Source organism: Vitis riparia, chromosome 18, assembly GCF_004353265.1.
Source record: "Vitis riparia cultivar Riparia Gloire de Montpellier isolate 1030 chromosome 18, EGFV_Vit.rip_1.0, whole genome shotgun sequence".
Lineage (NCBI taxonomy): Eukaryota > Viridiplantae > Streptophyta > Magnoliopsida > Vitales > Vitaceae > Vitis > Vitis riparia.
The window spans coordinates 31,153,416-31,173,938 of NC_048448.1; the positions used below are offsets into that span (position 1 = coordinate 31,153,416).

A 20,523-nucleotide genomic window follows, 5' to 3' on the forward strand; every position below is an offset into this window, starting at 1 on the left:
ACTATTTATTAATAATAAAGTTTACTACATTAACAAATTTATTATCTAAAAGGTGGATGCATGCAATGTCCTCTTTAGATTAAGATCAAGTGGTGACTTAGAATTTTTACTTTTAATTTTGATTTTTAAATTTCATTTTCATTTTAAAGTAGTTTTAAATTAACTTTTTTTTTTAAATAAAAAAATTAATTTTATAGTTTCACATAATCATCTTATTTCATAGTCTTAAAATTCAACTCTATTGACTATTTTTAGACAAAAATAAAATAAAATAGAAATAAAAGTTCAAAAATATATTTAAATTAAACAATAAATTAAAATCATTTTTTTAAACCATTATCTAATTTTTTATTTTAATATTTTTATTTAAGATAAAAACTGTTATTTTAAAATTTTTAAATTTCAATTTCATCATATAGTATCTTCAAAATTTCTTTCTTTGTTTTCATTTAAATAAATAATTGATTTTAATTTTCATATGGGTCTATGGGTCACCAATTATTATACTACTTCTAATTTTCATATGGCTCACCAATTATATTAAATAGAAATATATTAAATTATTAATGTAATACAAGATTATGATAAGCATACATGTTAAAACTTGTACAACTTAAAGTCTTATATTATTTAAGGTGAAGGGATGACAATGGGGTAGGTTCGGGACGCGTCGCCCCGATCTTAACCCTATCCCGTTTATTCAAAGTAAGGCAGGGCGAGTATGAGAAATTCTCGTGTCCCCCATCTTAACTTTTTTTTTTTTTGAAAATTTTAATTTTTTTTTAAAAATATTTTTAATTACATTAAAATAATTTTATTTTATAAATAATTAAAATATTATAATTTTTTTATAATTTATTTGATTGAAAATATTTGTTACTATTATTATTATTATTATTATTATATATTAAAAATAGGAAAATAAAATTTAAATTATTTTAATTTTTTAAAATAATTTTATATATAATTCGGGTGAGGCGGGGTTGGATAAGATAATACTTGAACCCATCCTGAGTACTTAAAAAAACCCATCCCATTGTCATTCTTAAACATTTTTTAATTAAAACTTAAATAAATTGAATAAAAAAATAGGCACAAAAATAAAAATATATAGATGATAACATAGTGTATATATATATATTATGATTTTAATTTATTTATATAGTGTGAAACCAATGTTTGGTTAATTTTGATTTTGATGATAACAAAACAAGATTTAGAACTAATGATCATATTTCAAGTGTGATTAGGCAAAATGACTTCCAAAGTGGCAATCCAAAGACAAATCAAGCCAAGGAGAAATCATGAAGAAGAAGACCACCTCAAAGAGAAGAGTTTTTCAAGACCAAAGCTTCTTAAGATCTCTTTGTAAGGTTGTTGGTGCACTAGGACTTTCATGCATTTCATCTTTTATTTACGCACCAAAATCATTCAAGAGTAATATTGTTTTAAATATATTAAGAATTGGATGATTTCATGTTTTCAACTAAAACCTTGTGATAAATGATGTTCAAACTTGTGTTAAAAGGTTTTAAGTTGAAAAAGGTTGAGTGTTGAGCCAAAAAAATAGCTCAACCGGTTCAACCGGTCAACCGGTTGTGCTCGTCCGGTCAAGGACCGGTTGAAGGAGGCCAAAAAGTTTCTCTCTCTCCTAGTGGCCTTCTCTTCTCGGTCAAGGTTGAACCTCAACCGGTTGAGGTCCGGTCGAGGTTCGGTTGAGGTCCGGTTGAGGCCCAACGGTCACTTTTCCTAACGGCTAGTCAACTAGTCGACCCCTAGCTCGACCGGACGAACCCCCAACGACTAGTTTGGCTTTTTTCTTCTATAAAAAGGCTCCAATCTTCATTGTTTCATAAGTTTAATCTTTCCAAATCATTCTTGATTATATTTGAGCCTCGGAAGAGTGTTTTTTTTAGTGCACCATTGTTTCATAACTTGCATATATTTAATGCACCATTCAATCCTAGTTTTTCTTGTATCTTTGAGTCTAAAGTTCTATTACTAGGATTTTTGTGAGATCATTATTTGTATATCTTTGTGAGGAATTTTCTCAAGTGAAGGGTATCACTTGAGAGGTTGTTCAAAAGAGGGATATCTCTTGAAGAAGTGTAAAGGGTGCTTGGAGCCAAAAGTCCAAGAGGGTGAATTGAAACCATAATCCAATTGTAAAGAGATTGGAAGCTTGGTTGAAGCTTCAAGATAGTGGAACCCTCACTCGATTAGGAGGTTGAGGAGAGTGGACGTAAGCAAGGAAGTGCCAAACCACTATAAACTCTCATGTTTGCACTCTCTCTTCCATAACTCTTTTACATTATATGCAATTGTCTTTATTTTGTTTATTATATACTTGCATATAATTGTCTCTTATTTTTGCATAATTTAAATTTGTGAAAAAAAGACCATCACCCTATTTACACCCCCCCCCCCCTCTAGGGTGATTATCATAGTTTGGATTAGCCTCAAATTCCTAACATATAGTTTTAGTTTTTATATTTTTATAGTTTACTATTGATAAAATTATGGATTTTAAACATAAATCAATATTTTCTTTTATTTTTTGTTTATTGTTTTTTATTATATATTTGTTTAATCATTTTGATTTCATTATTTTCATATATTATTATTAAGAAAATGAAATAGAAATAGATATCTTATATCATTCTAATTAATTGTTTAGTTCTATTTTTATTTTCTATTTTTTATAATTATACATTTAATTATTATTAATCCAAATTTTTAGTTTTATTTATATAGTAGATGGTAGTTAATGATGTTCTATTAAATTCAAAGTATTAATTGATAAGAAAATGATTTATTTTAATAATAGGTCAAATGAAGGATTTTTTAACTTAATCCTCTCTCTAAATTGACAACATCAATTATCCAAAATAATGAAATCTTAATGAAGAGAAGTACCTATTTAGCACAATAGAATAACCTAAATTTTTATATTTTGTTTGATTTTAAATTTATATCATTACTAAAATCACCATCTTTATCAAACATAATATTGTCATTTTTATTGATTTAATTTAAAGTTTTTTAGAATTCATAACAACACTCAAAAGAAGTTTTCAAGAGAAAAAAATTTTCACACATATGGAATCTGAACATAAGAACTTGATTGTTAATTAGATTTTCAATAGTCTTATGATAAGAACATAAAATAAAATTAAAATAAAAACTCTGCAAATGGTCTTGTGAACTTGATGGTTAGTCAAATTCTCAATAGTTTTTGAACACAAAATGAAAAGACAAAAAAAAAAAAAAAAAAAAAAACCTTGTCAATTTCCCGTCAAAAAGAACTCCCAAAATTACTTCAAACTTATCTAAAAAGAACTCTCAAAATTACTCCAAACTTTTCTAAAAAGAGTCACCTAATTTCATGATTTTCCCTTTTTTTTTTTCAATTTTCTATTACCCTCCTAAAAAATATTTTCAAAACCTAAAAATAAACCTTTAAAACTTTTAAAATATGAATAATATTTAAATACAAATAGATGAAAAAAAAAAAATAATAAATAAGAGAACAATTATACAAATTATAAAACAGAGAAAATGATTAATGAGGGAGAAAAAAATCAATACTATTAGTTCAAAGTTAAACTAAGATATATAAAGGAGATGAAGCTTATATGAAAAAAAAAGAATAATAATAATGAACTAAAGATGAGAGTTGTCCTTCTTCAACATTCAATAATTTAGGATTTGATCAACATTCTATGTTGACGTATTTTAAAGCCATGAAGATCCCTTTGACCCAAAATAAATAATATCTACGTGTGAAGGAGTTTGTCATCATTACACTTATATTCTATCTCTCTATTAAAAATTTGCTATATCTTTTTTATAAACTCGTAAATTTGCTATATCTATCGAATGTTATTATGTGTAGTATTACTTCTTCAATTGAAGGTGAACAATTCAGATTCAATGAATTAATATACTCATGGAAATAAAACCATATAAAATGATGTAATGATGGACTATATTGTTGCCTATTACTACCACCTCTACCATCATCACCAACATCTGCGCCCCTACCAACATAACCATTCTACTAACTACAATCATAGTTCCCTCAAAATCTTAAGTCAACAAATATGTGCCGATGAGAAACTTCAAAGTACACAAATGTTTTGCTTTATAATTGGTGAGTAAAAACTAAAGTTTCTAACCAGCTTAAAATTTTCATTCCATCAAGCAATCCTGAAAATATCTTGGAATCGTAGCTCTTTGATTTAAATTCAAGTTTGAATACGACTGATTAAAAAGAAAAATGATATACATGAAAAATTTAACATGACATAGATATAGCAAATCCCTCTTAATACAATGCATGTTTTTTAGTTTGAAAGAAGATTACTTTAATTGGTTCAGTCTTACCTTCCAACAGATTCTAAAAACTTCAATCCTATGTATTTAGAAACTGTCAATAGCACAAATATGTAGAATAACACACTATGATCACTTTATTGCTCCACCAAACTCCAAAACATGATAGCCACATCCATCCTGCAAAGGCAAAGGGAAGGCCAAACGCATACATAAGAGAATTAGCTTGACTTTGTCATTGAAATTCAAAATAGAGGGCACAACCAAGCTTAAATATCTCAAACAAAAGTATCATTCAATTTTAAAGAGAATGAAAAAGATTGAGGGAGGAAGAGAGAGAGAAAGAGATACCTTATTCAATAAGTTTTAAGTAAACTAATTTGTTAGCTTCAACACTACCAAACTATTAAAATCATTTAAACACACATTCAATCGTAAAATATGGATGCAGATTAGATTGAAAAAATCTATACATGTTTTCCTTCATTTTCCTAAACCACCCTATAAAAAATAACAAGAAAAAGAAAAAAGATAAACTTAGGTGGTATTTGCTTTTTTAACTTAATTCTAAATAAAACTTAAGACTAAATAGTATTTAATAATATTAAGCATTAAGTTATTTGTTTTTTTAAATATTTTATTTCTATTAAATATTAAGAAGTAAAAAAATTCAACATATTCACTTTAGTTATACTGGTTCATTTCAACAAGTTACTTTTAGTTAATAAATTTAAATTTTAAATAATAAATTAATAAAAAGTAAAATACAAATTATCTTAAATTAGAAAGCAAGTTGTTTTCAATAAAAAGTTGAAAAAATAAACAACACCTTACATATAATCTATTTCCATCATTGTACTTGCTTGGGTGATAATTAGAGATCAATTTAATGAATAGTTTATCATTTCCCAAACCTTCCAAGTCTAACAACTTGCCATATGCTTCTTCTTGTTCCAACATAACAATTTGGAAATCAATTAAAAACTACGAGATTAGATTGATTTGTAAACTCACCTTTTATATTAGTGGTTGTTGTTCAAAGATCGCAAAGTTACTCGTATATCAACCTCACACACTTGAGATCATTAAACAAATATAAATTTTAAAATAATATTTTCTATAATTCAAACTCATAGAAGGATGCATTCACCTTATTTTTTACGAGAGACTTATACCTAAGAAAACTCCTCGATTTCTCATGATGCCCTCTCCTAAGATTTCTTTTATTTTCCCACTCATTCTCTAACACATAATTAATGCTACCCAAATATGTGATATAGAAAAAATATTTTAAACTAATTCAACAAGTCAAACTAAAAAATTATCCTTTTTCTACCCCCACCATGTTAGGATGCTTTTATTTATTATCCCTTATTTGCCCTTTGTACAGTGAGGATACAACTTTTAAGTCCTTAATGATTATCTTAATTTCCTAGCTCTCACCAAGCTAACATTGCTCTTAATTGTTTTCTCACATGAATGACTTTAACAGGATCTTAGGGCTTTTTCCATGGGTACCATAATTTTTAGAAAACCATTATCCTAAAAGTAATTCTAAAACTAAGGCATTTTATTATTTCACATGGAACTCGTTTTTTCAAAAGACAAGTTATACTAAAATAAATTTGTCTTTTGAAAAGATGAGTTCAATATGAAAAGATGAGTTCAATATAAAAATAAAACAAATGACCAAAAGTCTCATAATTTTGTATTTATTTTTCCGTGGAGCCAACATTTTGTTTCCCGGGGGTGGGGCGACCATTAAGTTATTTAGCATAATGGTAAGACTTTCATATGGCTTAGGGTGGACATTGTTGGTCCAGGGTTTGAGGGGCATAATAACATTTCTTTATAACCTTGGATCCTAACTATACTATTGGAAAGTTCCCAAAAATTTAAATTTGATTTGGTTTCTAAAAATCAATTAAAATATTTTTAATTTAAATAGTTGATTTAGTTTTTCCATCTAAATCACCAAATTTACAAGGTTTTTATATTTTTCATTATCAAGAGTTGTTATTTGTTAGGTATGAGTTTCTACAAATAAGGTGTCAATGTAATAATTGAGCAAGAGTGATAAAAGACAGTAAATTTTAGAAAAAAAATGAAAACATTTGAAAAACAAATGCTATTAATTTTTCATTTTGTTTTTCAAATGAAAAAGATTACAACACATTTTATTTCATATAAATAGACTTATTTCTCAAAATTACATTATCAAAACTTTTGTGAGATTATAGATCTTTTTTTATTTATTTGTAAACATAAAATATCACATAAGTTTTTAAAATAATTTGATTATGAAAATGAGAATTCTAAAATTAAAATTTTCAATCCGTTGATTGTATACTTCTATATAGCTAAATGAAGTACTTAAATGCGAGAGAAAGAAAATTGGGAGGAAAAATGGAAGGAAAGAAAAAACTAAGGAAAGGAATATAAATTTTTTCACTTGTTTGGTTATCTATGAAAAATTTAGGGGAAAAAAAAAATTTATTTTCTTTTGTTTGGTTAACCACAAAAAAAAGTTAAGGAAAAATAGAAGGAAAACAAAATCAATAATTTGTCTTTAAGTGATTATCAATTTGTTAAATAATAAAATAAATTTTGTACTGTTATTTTCTAAAAAATAATTATAGAAGAACGTCATTTTGTGGGAGCCCATTGTTCAATAACTATTGAAAACTTACCCTTTTTTAATGGTACCTGGTAGATTTTTTTTTTCTTCATGTACATACAGTTCAACCCTCTCACCCTCACCATACCAAAATTTTAAAAATAAAATAAAACCCATGTGATCCTAGAGGCAGCCCAGAGCCATTGATTAAACTCATCTTGCATCTCATCAGGCACAAATGGGGTCCTACAAAGCGGATAGGTCTTCTGATCGTGATCCATCCAACGGTCCAGACAGCTCCGATGGAAAATGTGTTTACAATTGGTCAACCGCCTGATCTCTTCTCCTACCTCGAAGTCGTATAGACATACAGCGCGTCACTGCCGCAAACAGCCTCCCCGAACTTCATCGATGGCAGGATTTCACGGATCAAAACCGTCGATATAGGCGGGTATTCGGGCACTTGCGTCTGCGTTTCGGACCACGAAACGTCGGTTTCTAGGAAATCGAAGAGACCCAGAAAGTGAAAGAGCGAGAAAAATGAGTTTCCTGATGAAACCTAGAGCGATACAGCCACTGCTCCTTCGCCGTCTCCAGCGATTAAACAATGATGGAGTCGTCGAAAATGTGCTGCAAAGCGGTCCCGGTGACCACCGACGGCGACTCATCTAAGAATTTTGATCAACTTCTCCTCTCCTCCGCCATCTGCAACAATGAAGATCTCGGTCCCTTCATTCACAAAGTCTTCACTTCTGGCAAGCCGATACCACCCCGATAAAATTTCTCCCAACTTTTCCCCTCCCTTTTCTCTTATTTTCCTCATTATTTTTTAAGGAAAATAGTAGGGAAAATATTATGATATTTTCTTTAACATTTTCCTTTGTATTTTTTTTCCATCATATTTTCCATGTCACCCAAACTAAAGAAAATCATTTTCCACATGATTTTTTTTCCTTTCCTTAGCATTTTCCGGGAACCAAACATAGCCTTAAGAACATATTGAAGAGGAGTGATTACCTCAAATGAGGGTATCCGATAGAGCTCCATCGAGGTTTTTCAACCAGAACCACCTTCAAACTTTTCAGTGCAGCCTGACAAAATTAAAGCATTTTTTGCTAAATTCAAATGAAATGATTGAAATGATTAAACCTAATATGCATTCGTCTTTTAGCCACTAAAGGCATTTGGTTGACTAATTCCTAAAGTAATCTACAAGAGTATATTATATTTTTCTAGATTTTTAAGAAATCAAATAAAATAGAATTTCTATTTAACTAAAGATGGTTATAAATAAAATACTTAAAATTAATTAACAAATTTTATTCATTAGAAACATTGAGGGAGGAAAAAGATATTTAATTGAAACACTGTACCAAAGATATTTAGTCCTGAACAAATAAGTCTCATATACGGTTCAATATTAATATTAAGAAATTAAAAAAATTTTAAAATTAGGAAATTAGTGGTGAATAACATATTTTCAAAATCCAGGTCTTTGATTCCCAAAGGTCAGCTTTATTATCAGTGGCAACGCAGATGTGATTGAAGGAATATGAGAAGGTTCGGAAGAAGCTTACATGGGGGCCAAGAAGGAGGCGGTAGTGGCTCTTAATCTGAAAAAGAATCTGATTATGAATAGACTGAATTTGATTGGGAAAGGTCAGCTTTCTCCTTACTGGTAACACAGATCTGCTTCAGCAACATGAAAAAGTTTGTAAGAAGGTTACAGGGGGAACAAGTTTGCCTAAGTTCTTTTGATTCTGAATCTGAATTTGATTGTCTAAGGTCTTCTGATCCTGAATCTGATTCATCTCCTTCTCCTGGAAAGCTGCATTCACTATCTGTCTCCTCTCTTTCTTCCGGCCACATGGCACCGCAAGGAAAGCTGCAATGGCTATCTTTCTCCTCTCCCTCGTATACAAGACGAACCCCACACTTCTTCACCTCTAACTTCTCCTCCCAGCTTCCAAATGAAACCACCATAGAGCCTCGGTTCTTTCCAAAGGGAGAAGTTCGTGTACCCAGGTTACAAAGTGATTGATACCGAAACCACGTGTGGTCATCTTTCATTGAACAACTCATGGTAACTCCATCGCCGTGATAAATCTCAGAACAATATTTAACATATATATTAGGCCCCCACTCCTCAATGGTGGGTTCAATGACACCCGTGGCGCCGATAACAGCACAAACAGCCATTCCCATCAACTTGGTATTATACCAATGTGGAGGCAGCTCTACTGTTACTGAAGACCCCGTGCTCTGATCCACGAACCACTCCGGAATTCTACTTCCAGGAACGATTGCATCATATCCATTTTGCGGACCGTGCACAAAACAGTTCCCCTGTATCATGAAAACATTGTTTGCATGTAAGGAAACAGTCTACGATTGTTTTTTGCACAAAAACATATGCACAGAGAGAGAGAGAGAGAGAGAGACCAAAAATGGTTGCAGAAATTCTGGTATTGATGCGAGGTGGAGTTGCCTGTTCCCCTGTATCATGAAAACATTGTTTGCATGTAAGGAAACAGTCTACGATTGTTTTTTGCACAAAAACATATGCACAGAGAGAGAGAGAGAGAGAGAGAGACCAAAGATGATTGCAGAGATTTTGGTATTGATGCGAGGTAAAGTGGCCTCCACCTCTTCGATGTGCATGCACTTAGTGAACATGAAAAGGTTTCCAGGGATGTGCAAGCTTCGGCATTTAAATATTCAATACTTGATGGAAGCTCTGGCAATGATTGAAGACTCTTGCAGTATGGCAGCATGAGCACGTTTAGCCGAGAAAGTCCACTAAGGCTAGCAGGAATCGTAATGAAACTGTTTCGGCTCAGATCTAACCATTCCAATGAAGATAGGGAGCTGAGATCAATGGGCAATGCTCCTTCCAATAGGTTGCAGTCACTTAAATTCAATGTTTTCAAGGAGTATAAACCTGACAAGCGAGGCAGTCGCAATGGTTCTAGTGTTGGTGACGAGCCGAAAGAAAAAGCCAGATTCCATGACTTAGATTCCCATCCCTTACATCCTGCTAATGATAATTCTTGAAGGTTTGTCAAAAGATTAATAGAGGGTGGCACCTCTTGTATGGCAGTTCCATCTACTTTGAGCTCTACTAAACACTGTAGGCTCCCCAAGTCATCTGGTAATTCCTTCAGTTCTGAGCAACCACATAGAATAAGAGTCCGAAGAGATGTCAGTTCACAAATGCTTTGCGGAAGACCTGCAAGTTTTTTACAATTCTTCAGATTCAACAAAACAAGCCCATTTAGACATCCAATTGAGGATGGCAGTTCTATAATAGCACTCCCATCTAGAAAAAGCTCCATCAAACTCTCCATGTTTTCCGGGATCTCTGGAAGCTTCTTGAGTCTTGTGCAGTTTGAAAGAATGAGAGTTTTCAGGGATTTCAACATAAAAATGCTGTTGGGTAATGACTCAAGGCTTTTGCACTCTTTCAGATTTAATAAAGCAAGTCCAGTGAGATATTCAATGGACGAGGGCAATCCTTTTATAGCAGTCCCTTCTAAAGAAAGCTCTGCCAGCTGTTCCATTTTACCTTGGACCTCTGGACACTGCTGGAGTTTTGAGCAGCCAGAGAGAGTAAGAATTCGAAGAGACTCCATATGGATGCTCCTTGAGAAATTCTTAAGTTTCTTGCAGCCTTTTAAATTCAGGAAAATAAGCTTCTTGAGAGCTACAACGGATGGGTGAACCTCGACCAAACTTGTACAGCATTCTAGAATCAGTCTACTAAGGTTTGGGGCTCCAGAGAAGTCTGGAGTTTTGGTTAAATGTTGAGAGTGGCTAAGTTTGATGAATCTCAACTTCTTGAATGCCTATCAAAGAGAAAGAGAAGAAAAAAAAAAAAAAAAAAAAGATCAAATCCACTTTAATGAACTTTATAATCTGTTTAAAGAAAAAAAAAATGCATATAAATCATAATCATATACCTTCTTTCCTTCCCATAGTTGTTTAAGTTGACTAAAACACATGTTTAGCTCAACAAGATTCTCTGGATGAAAATTTGATGGAAGGGACTTCAAAGGGTATCCACGCCAATGAAGAGATCTTAAGTTGTTGGATGGAAATTTAAAATCTATAGATAGATGCAATTTACTATCATTGTATGGAGAGTTATCATAGCCCATCCATCTCCAAGCATCATGAGTACTAGCAATTAACTCTTTCTCGAATAAGTATTCAGAGCTTCCATAAAATTGACAATTATAGAATCTGAGCAATCTTAATTTGTTCATCTTTGCAAAGGCATCAACACTGAGGTTTAGCTCTTTCGATGCAGACAAGTCAAAGACCATGCCTTCAACTGCTTCAGTCCCCTAAAGTTAACCAAGACCAGAGCATGAGATAGAAGTAAGAATGAAAAAATTGGGAAGAAAACAAGAAAAAAGAAAGTCCAGAAAACAACAACTTAATGACCTTTTTGCCTTTTCATTTTTTTTTTTTTCAATTTTTAAGTGTTATTGTAGGAATGAAGTTTGAACACAAGAAAACACATCTTTTAAGGTGGCAACTCTTATTTGTTAGTAAAATTGTAAAGATCTATGAGTTTTCAAAATAGATGGAATAGTATTCTTCGAACTTAGTCTTCAACTAGAGCTTGTACACACGCAAAAAAAGAAAGTTGATGCATTGGGGTCTTACCTTATTTGTTGTTAATACATTATGGATGTCCTCATGAACCCGCAATCTGCTGCGTTTGCCAGGGTCTTTAATAGATTCTTGTCGAACAATTTCCCAACCCAGTTCTTGTAGTAAATCATGCATGTACAACTTATTATCTGAAATAGTTATGAGTGATTTATCGACAAGATTTCCTATTTCACTCACAGGGAAGAAATTGTCTAGTACTTCTGTAACAAAATCTTTGTCCTCCCCTTTATAGAAGAATGCAATATCAAGAAACATATTCTTTTCATTATCATCTAATCTATCAAAACTTGTTTTGAGCACATTTTGAACTTCTATGTTGGGGAATTGTTTGAGTTTGTCCAATTCACTCTTCCATACATCTCTGTCTTTTTTGTATAGACAAGAACCCAAGACTTTAAGGGCCAAGGGAAGGCCTCCAGTGTAATCTACTGCACGGTGACACAGCTGCATAAAATCTTTTGTAGGCTGCTCAGATCTAAGGGCATACTGACAAAAGAGCTCAAGAGCTTCATCATACTTTAATTTCTTACCTTCATATATTGCATCCACATTTTGACAACTTAGCAAATGTCGGTTCCTAGTTGTTATGATAATTCGACTTCCTCGACCGAACCAATCACGATTTCTTGCCAAATCTTCTAACTGTTGTTGTTTATCCACATCATCAAGTACAATAAGGACCTTCCTTGAACGGAGTCTTGCTTTTATAGAATTGATTCTTGTATCGAAAATTTTTGTTCCCCCTAAAATTTGTGAAAGGAGCTTTTCTATTAAATAAGGTAGACCACATCTTTGTAAGTCTTCTCTAACGTTCCCAAGGAAGCAACAACCTTCAAATTTAGCACGGATTTGTTCATAGACAGCTTCAGCGATGGAAGTCTTACCTATGCCAGGCATGCCCCAAATTCCTACCATCCGAACATCATCAGAGCCAATACATAACAGTGAAACCACGTCCTCTACACGAGAGTCCATCCCAACTAGAGCATCCATGTTGCTTGAGGATGCATCAATCTGTTCAGTCAAAATCCTGGCAACAATTTCCTCAATAACCACAGCTTCGTCTCTGCAAAATTCAAGTCAAGAACAATCACATGGTCATTTTTCAAAGCCACAGAGGGACAAGGAAAAAATAAATAAATATAGCAGAAATTAGATTTGTTCTTTGCAACTGAAAAGAGAGGACAAACTAAATATAACTGGACAAGATGAAGCTAAAATTGATCAAATTGTTAATCCCATATTCACGTTATCATGGTGAGAAGACACGGTAACCAATAAAAGAGATATGGGGTTAGGAATACTATTATTCAGTCTAGCACCAGAACATGGGAAAAACTCCTTTAGCTTTTGGAGTTTTGTGAAATAATTTCTCTTCTTGAACAAGTGGCACTGTCTCATAACTTCATCACATACTAAGCTGCAGCCACAGGTGTTGCCACAGAGGATATTAAATTACATATATTTAAAAAAAAAAAAAATCCAAACGGTTGCAATAAGAGCAATATGTGTATTAATTGGCGGTCAGTGGTCAAAAGCTTCTTCCACCCATGAAGTTTCCAAGAATTTTCCTTCATTAAATTTTTAAAATTTTTGACACGTCTCCACCTTCACCATGCCCCCACCATAAAGAGGACCACCTCAATTTCGACTTGGACACTAACTTAGCTGTGAAAATATGCTCACCAGCTGTAAGCTGCTGGAAATGCCAAATCCATTTATTTTTCATTCAATTGTTTATTAGATATGAGGATAAAAATAAATAAATAAATAAATCATTCTTATTCAAATAATCATACCTTTTTTATTAAATTTCAATAATTTTTTTTTAAATTCACAGTGTTGTGATTAATCTCGAACCCTAGTTTCATCCTCATTCTTATTTTGTAAAATTAAATAAAAATTTGTCTTAATGAAGCTTAATAGAAGTGTCTAACTAAGAGGAATGGAAATTGTGAAAACTTATTATTGATAACAGGAGGATGAGATCCATCTTTCTGGATGAATCAACAGAATATGATTAGAGAAAAATATTGCAGATAGAAAGAATTACCTATCTCGTGTATCACATCCAGCAATTGTAGCTGCTTCAGTCAAAGCATCTCTCCACTTCACCACCTGCTCCATCTTATCCTTGTAAACTTGTTCATGCTTTGCAAATGCTTTCGCAAAACTCCCTTCTTGCCTTCTTACATTGGAGGGATCCACGTTATAGAAAACCGGTAGAGCTGTATGTCCCCCCTCTTCGACACACTCAAGAATCTTTGTAAGTTCCTCCAAACACCAACTTGAAGAAGCATAGTTTTCGGATAAAACGATGATGGAAAACCTCGATTCTTCAATTGCCTGTAGGAGTGCTGGAGATATTTTTTCGCCTCTCGGGAGTAGGTTATCTTTGAAGGTGTTGATTCCCTTTTGGCTGAGGGCCGAGTGAAGATGGGCAGTAAAGTTTTTGCGGGTATCTTCACCTCTGAAACTAAGGAAGACATCGTACTTCCAGCGATGGGTGGAAGAGGAAGAAGGCACTGAGAGAATGGTTGAAGAAGAAGCCATTGCAAAATTGAAAGAAGGGTTGGAAGACCGGTAGCTTGACTGAGAGAATTGTAACTTGAGAGGGTAGGTGTGGATGAAGACCAAACTGAAGCAAGACACCACTATATAAAATAAAAAAACAAAAAAGAAATGGAAAGAGAGAGAGAGAGGCCAGACCAAATATATTTATATCTTCACCGTGGCATTTGTAGGGTTTACGCGGTCCAAAAGGACTGTCTACGCGGTCCAAACGACACTCTACGCGGTCCAAATTTATCTATTAATTAATTAATTAATTAATTAATTATATATTTAAATTTTTTATTATAAAATGAATAACAATTAAAAAAAGAGAGAGAGAATAAATGAAAATAATGAATCTTGCAATTAATATATTTTTTAGGAATTTTAATTGTATTTGATTTTTTTTTGAGTTTTTTTATGATAAAATTAAATATAAAAAAACTATTTTTTTAACTTTTTTTCTCTCCTTAATATCTTCATCCGAATATAGCCTTAATCTTCTTTTATTTTTCCATTATTTTTTCATGTTATTTTTCATATTATTCTAATACAAGCAAGTGATTTATCTTTCTTTCTTTCTCTTTTTTTCTTTCATTTTTTTTTTAAAGTTCCAAACATGCCTTAAGAAGGGCAATGGCAGGTTCAGGGTTGAGATGAAAACGAGTGAGAAAAGGAGAAGGCTACTAAACAAGAATTTTTGTGAGGCATAATTGCATATGGATACTTTTTCGAAGCACCATTGCATTCTGGTGGGCCTCCACTGCTTTTCCTAAGAAAATTATTGTATCAACATTTGGCTTCACATGGATGAGGCAAGCATCTTCAACCATCGGCCTCGGTCAGTCGGAAATCATAAGGCCTGACCCCAGACCTGGACGAATCAAGAAGCCCATTGATTGGTCAACAGGTCCGGGAGCCTAGCAAAATGTAATGAGAAGAGAAAATATGTTAATTTATATTTTCATATATAGTTTAATGTGATTGAAAGAAATTAGAAGAAATTGGAAAATGAATTGAAACATTAATGATTTTAGAACACTAAATTTATTTGGAATTTCTATTTTCTACGATTTGATAACATTTTTAGTGTCATTCAATTGTTATATTTTAAGCATTGATGATAACATTTTTAGTTGGAATTGAAAAATATAGAGTAGAGAGTAAGGTCATGGCATTTAATGTTTATTGATTATCTTAATAAAAAATAAATAGAAAATTTTAATTTGAATGTTTGCAACCTTATTATCACTTTAGATAAAAATAAATAAAAATAAAAATAAAAATTTACTAGTCTCCTAGTATAAGATAGAAGCTTTCTAATCATTTTGGATTAAAATTTTCTTCATTTTTCTCCATTAATTATCTCTTCGTATGTACGAACGTGTGCATTTTCAGCCCCTCTTATTCCAACATATACCATCTATTAAAACATAAATAATTTTTAATAAAATATTAATACTAATAATATAATAAATCATAAATTATTTTTTATAAACATTATGAAATATAGATATTAATATCAATTCATTTATTTTGTTAAAAATAAATCATAATAATTCAAAATTAATAATTTCTAATGCTATTTATATTAGTTTATAAATATTATAAAAATATGGATATTAACATCTTATAAAAGCACAATTAATTAATATTATCAAAAGTAAAAAATAATTATTTAAAATTAATAATTTCTAATACTATTTTATTTTAAATGTACAAAAAAACAAATAAAGTTTAATTTTTAAGCTATAACTGAGCCAACATTTTCATTATATACATACATTTATTACTTAATTACGATGATGATATTATGAATTGTTTTATTTAATTTATAATTAATTAATCAGTTTTTTGAATTTCAAAATTATATTTTAGTTATTTCCCGTTTGGATATGTCTTCTATATAATCTTTAAATATCTTCCTTTTTTAAAAAAAAAAAAGAAAAAAGAAAAAAGAAAAATTCTACAAGATTTTACTGAAATTACTTAATTTAATATATTGTATTTTTTTACTTTAATATTCTTTTATTAAAATTTATTAATATATTATGGTTCAAAATAAGAGAAATGACTAAAAATACTTGTAAATGTATTTACTATTATGTTCGTTATTACTTGAAAGTTCTTGCTCCATTATTATTATTATTAAATAATGTCTCTTCCCAAGTAAATTTTTTTGGCTCTTCACTACTCTAAATTGCTTGGTAAACCAAAACATACAGAATGATCCTAATTCTTGTATGCCTCTTCTTATAAATAAACCTTAGGGCCCATACAATAAAAGTCCAAAATTTGACATAGAAATGAGGGTAAGATTGTTTCGTTGTGGATGACGAGAAGAAAAGGTCCTTGAATCATTATTCTCTTAGAAAAAGCAATGGCCCTCCACCCCATTCTTATCTTTCTGTCTTTTGTGTCTCCCACTATCCTTATTCCATATGACTTTTCACTTAAATACGCCAAGGCGGAAATTACATGAAACTTGCTTTTTTATAAATGAATTTATGTAAAAATCCTATCTCCTTCTACACATTCATTTTGGTTGTTTGGTTTTGAAAAGTATAGGAAAGAAAAAAAAAAAATTAAGAAAAATAATTTTCTCATATTTGATTTTAATATAATATATATATATATATATATATATATATATATATATATATATTAAAATTAGTTAGAAATCTATATATTTTAAAATTATTTAATCTTTTTATATATATAGAAGAGAAAAATAAGTTAAATGAATTTAAAGTAACATATAAAATAATTTATTAATTTTAAATTTATTTTTTATTTTTCTTCACTTTTTTTCTTTCGACTTTTCCCCTTTATTTTCTTTTCCTTACATTTTTCCTCATACTTTTTAGGAACCAAACATAAACTTAGTGTACATTGATCGAAGAAGTTAGTAGAAATTTTGTCTCCTCCTCAAAGTATTAATGAAACAATAATTTAATAAGTTTAGTGAAAATAGAAAAACTTAATATTAAATGCTTTGTAGGTAAGCAACCGAATAAAATGAGATGATATTCCGTTGTTAAATTTAAATTTAGATTCAAATGCAAAGAAAAATATGACATAAAATTTTTAATATAATGTTAAATTAAATTCTAGTATATGATGAAAGCTTAACTTGTAAATTCTACAATGAAAAATATTTAATGAAATATTTGTTAAAATAATAAAAAATATTAAATTAGGTTTAAAATATTAGTCATGTGAACCAAGTAATCCATTTCTTAATGAAAAAAAAATGGAAACTTTTTTTTTTCAATTAGGAATTTTGTTACATTGCACTTGTAGTATTGGATTTAAAAAAAAAAAATCATAAAACCGAAGAAAAAAAGTAACAAATATTTTGGATGTATGTACCTTATTTTTTATTAGTCTTATAATATTTTTAATTTGTAGTTTTTAAAAATCAAAATAAAAATAAAAGATTTAAATATATAACTTTAAGTCAAATCTTTTGTATAAGAATCACCATAAACATATCTTTTTCTCTTCTGTCCCCACTTCCCTTTTTCTTTCTTGATGGTGTGAGAAAAGAGAAAAGATCTTTACATTTGTTTTATTTATTTTTTAATTTCAGAGTGGTTTGCATGTGAATGAGGATAGAAATAGGGTTCGAGATTAATCACAACACCATATGAATTTTTTAAAAAAATTAATTTTTTTATTGAAATTTAATAAAAAGATATGATTATTTGAATAAGAATGATTTATTTATTTATTTATTTTATTCTCGTATCTAATAAACAATTGAATGAAAAATAAATGGATTTGGCATTTTCAGTCCCTGCCGAACATGGTCTGAAGTTTCCTGTTACCAATCAGTAATCGGCAGCTTACAACTGGTGAGCAAGCCTTGATCATTTTCTACGATTTGATAACATTTTTTAGTGTCATTCAATTGTTATATTTTAAGCATTGATGATAACATTTTTAGTTGGAATTGAAAAATATAGAGTAGAGAGTAAGGTCATGGCATTTAATGTTTATTGATTATCTTAATGAAAAATAAATAGAAAATTTTAATTTGAATGTTTGCAACCTTATTATCACTTTAGATAAAAATAAATAAAAATAAAATAAAAATTTACTAGTCTCTTAGTATAAGATAAAAGCTTTCTAATCATTTTGGATTAAAATTTTCTTCATTTTTCTCCATTAATTATCTCTTCGTATGTACGAACGTGTGCATTTTCAGCCCCTTTTATTCCAACATATACCATCTATTAAAATTAAACATTGTTCTACTTGTGAGTGTTTAGTTAGACTAGCAATTCTTGATAAAATTTATAAGTGTCCCCTAACTCGGCTTTTCAATTCCTATTCGGACAACTTGACTTTGAAGACTAAGACTTTGCTAAGAGGTCAAGATATGTAGTCAAATGTGTGGTGATTGAATGTGAATCAACCCTGTTTTAATATTTAAAAGTGTTAGAAAGCGGACAACAATAGTTTTTGATGCAAGACTTTTATTCTCCTATTTCTGGATCGATCAAGGTGTAGGGGCAGATCGATCCAACTAACTTGTTTTTTTTTTTTTTTATCAAATATCAACCATTAGATTAAGGGCTTCTTTTTACACTTTAAAAGACAATCTTCTCTCATTAATAGGGTAGAGACTGCAGAAAACGTGGAGAAAGTTGCAACCACTCCATGTGTTCTTCATTTTCTCATATCTTTTCCTAATTTGGGGGTTTTTGGTTGCAAAGAAAATCCAATTCTCTTAATGTTTTCCAAACTAATTTTTAATGGATTTTCTTGAGTAATAAATGGGTTGATTCCTTCCTTCATTCATATCTCAATCTCTCATTCTATTTGGGTTTGAGTACAAACCCATTTTCTTCTTGTGTGGATTCAAGAAGAGGTTGAGATTGAACTTGGTGCGAACTCCAAGTGTGCTCCGGAAGATGAAGGTGAGAAGCTAAAAGTGAAGGTACTTAGTCAAGTGGTCAGGGAAGGATTGGTTGGTTTGAGATAGGTAAAACCTTGTACTCAGTTTTTATTCTTCATAGTGGAGTTTTTCAATCGGTGGTACGCCCATGATTTTTTATCTCATTCGAGGTTTTCCACGTTAAAATATGGTGTCAATTGTCTCTTTCTCTCACTCTACACTTTGATTTATTTTCTATTTTTGATATCATTGATTAATTGGGCATATATGTTGAATGGAAGAAATATGAGGTGATATAAATGTGATGATCCATGGAATATCCTTAATAATTTTTTTGCTCATTTTGGTTAATGATATTATGGAGTAAATTGATATGAGTTGAGGAGATAATTATTCTTTTGATTTATTTTTGAGGATTGTTGAAGCATTTGCATGTGTATTGCATTTATAAATTGTTGGGAGAGGGTTGGTGCATACATTATTGCTTGTGGATGTTGTGCTTTGTTGAGAAGTTGTTGGAAGAGAAGTTTCTTGACATTGATAAGGTCTAAGGTTAGGTAATCTTTGTTGGGAGAATTTTTAAATTGTTCTACGACACCTATTCACCCCCTCTCTAGGTGTAGTCAATTATTGAGATTCACATTTTCAATTGGTATTAGTGCAGGTTTTTAAAGAAAAAAAAATCATTTTCGGTCCTTGAATCTCAATCATGGAACCTCATCAAGAGGGAGCTTCCATTGGGAGATCACCATTTTCAACAGTGAAAATTATTCTCATTGGAAAGTGGGAATGCAATATTTTCTCAAAATGCAAAGTGAAAAAGTTTGGAACACTGTTGAATTTGGTTAGTCTCCACCTAAGGTGTTGGATAGAGAAGGTAGACCAACTAATGTTATCAAGTTTAAGTTGGAATAGGATAGAGGTGATAATGAAGCTAGTGAGAACAATGCTAGAGCCATGTATTCTATCTTTAATGCCATTAGCAAGGATGAATTTCGTAGGATAACCACATGTACTTCGGCTAAGGAGGCTTAGGATATCCTCCAAGTGACTCATGAAGGCACTAACGTTGTGAAAGTGTCCAAACTTCAAATGTTGACCTCTAGGTTTAAGACAATTAGGATGGAAGATCATGAGAATTTTGGAGAGTTTCATGCAAAACTGATGGACATTGTGAATTCTAGCTTTAATCTAGGTGAGTCCATCCCTAATTCTAGAGTGGTTAGAAAAATTTTAAGATCTTTACAGGAGACATTTAGAGCAAAAGTCACCGCCATTGAAGAGTCCAAGGATGTAGATTCCTTGAAAGTGGATGAACTTGTAGTTCACTCCAAACTTTTGAAATAACTCTTGGATCACCTAGGAAATCAAAGGGCATTGCCTTGAATGCCATTAAAGAAGAGTCCTTAGGTTTTTGAAGGTGAGGGTGATGAGA

At 31.0% G+C, this 20,523-nt stretch overlaps 1 protein-coding gene across 2 annotated transcripts; it reads right to left on the reverse strand.

Moving 5' to 3' along the window:
• Window positions 1-4,268: 4,268 nt before the first annotated feature.
• Window positions 4,269-14,299, reverse strand: LOC117907830 (disease resistance protein RPV1-like). Of its 2 annotated transcripts, XM_034821487.1 has the most exons (9): window positions 13,686-14,299; window positions 12,517-12,698; window positions 11,624-12,375; window positions 10,912-11,298; window positions 9,547-10,797; window positions 9,395-9,448; window positions 8,530-9,298; window positions 7,970-8,043; window positions 4,269-4,515 (listed from the first exon to the last, which is right to left on the reverse strand). In XM_034821487.1, the coding sequence occupies exons 1-7, from the start codon at window positions 14,183-14,185 to the stop codon at window positions 8,582-8,584; spliced, it is 3,843 nt and encodes a 1,280-aa protein (XP_034677378.1). In that variant the 5' UTR covers window positions 14,186-14,299; the 3' UTR covers window positions 4,269-4,515; window positions 7,970-8,043; window positions 8,530-8,581. The 2 variants fall into 2 exon arrangements, with proteins under 2 accessions (XP_034677378.1, XP_034677377.1); XM_034821486.1 differs by having other exon boundaries at window positions 11,624-12,698.
• Window positions 14,300-20,523: the final 6,224 nt, after the last annotated feature.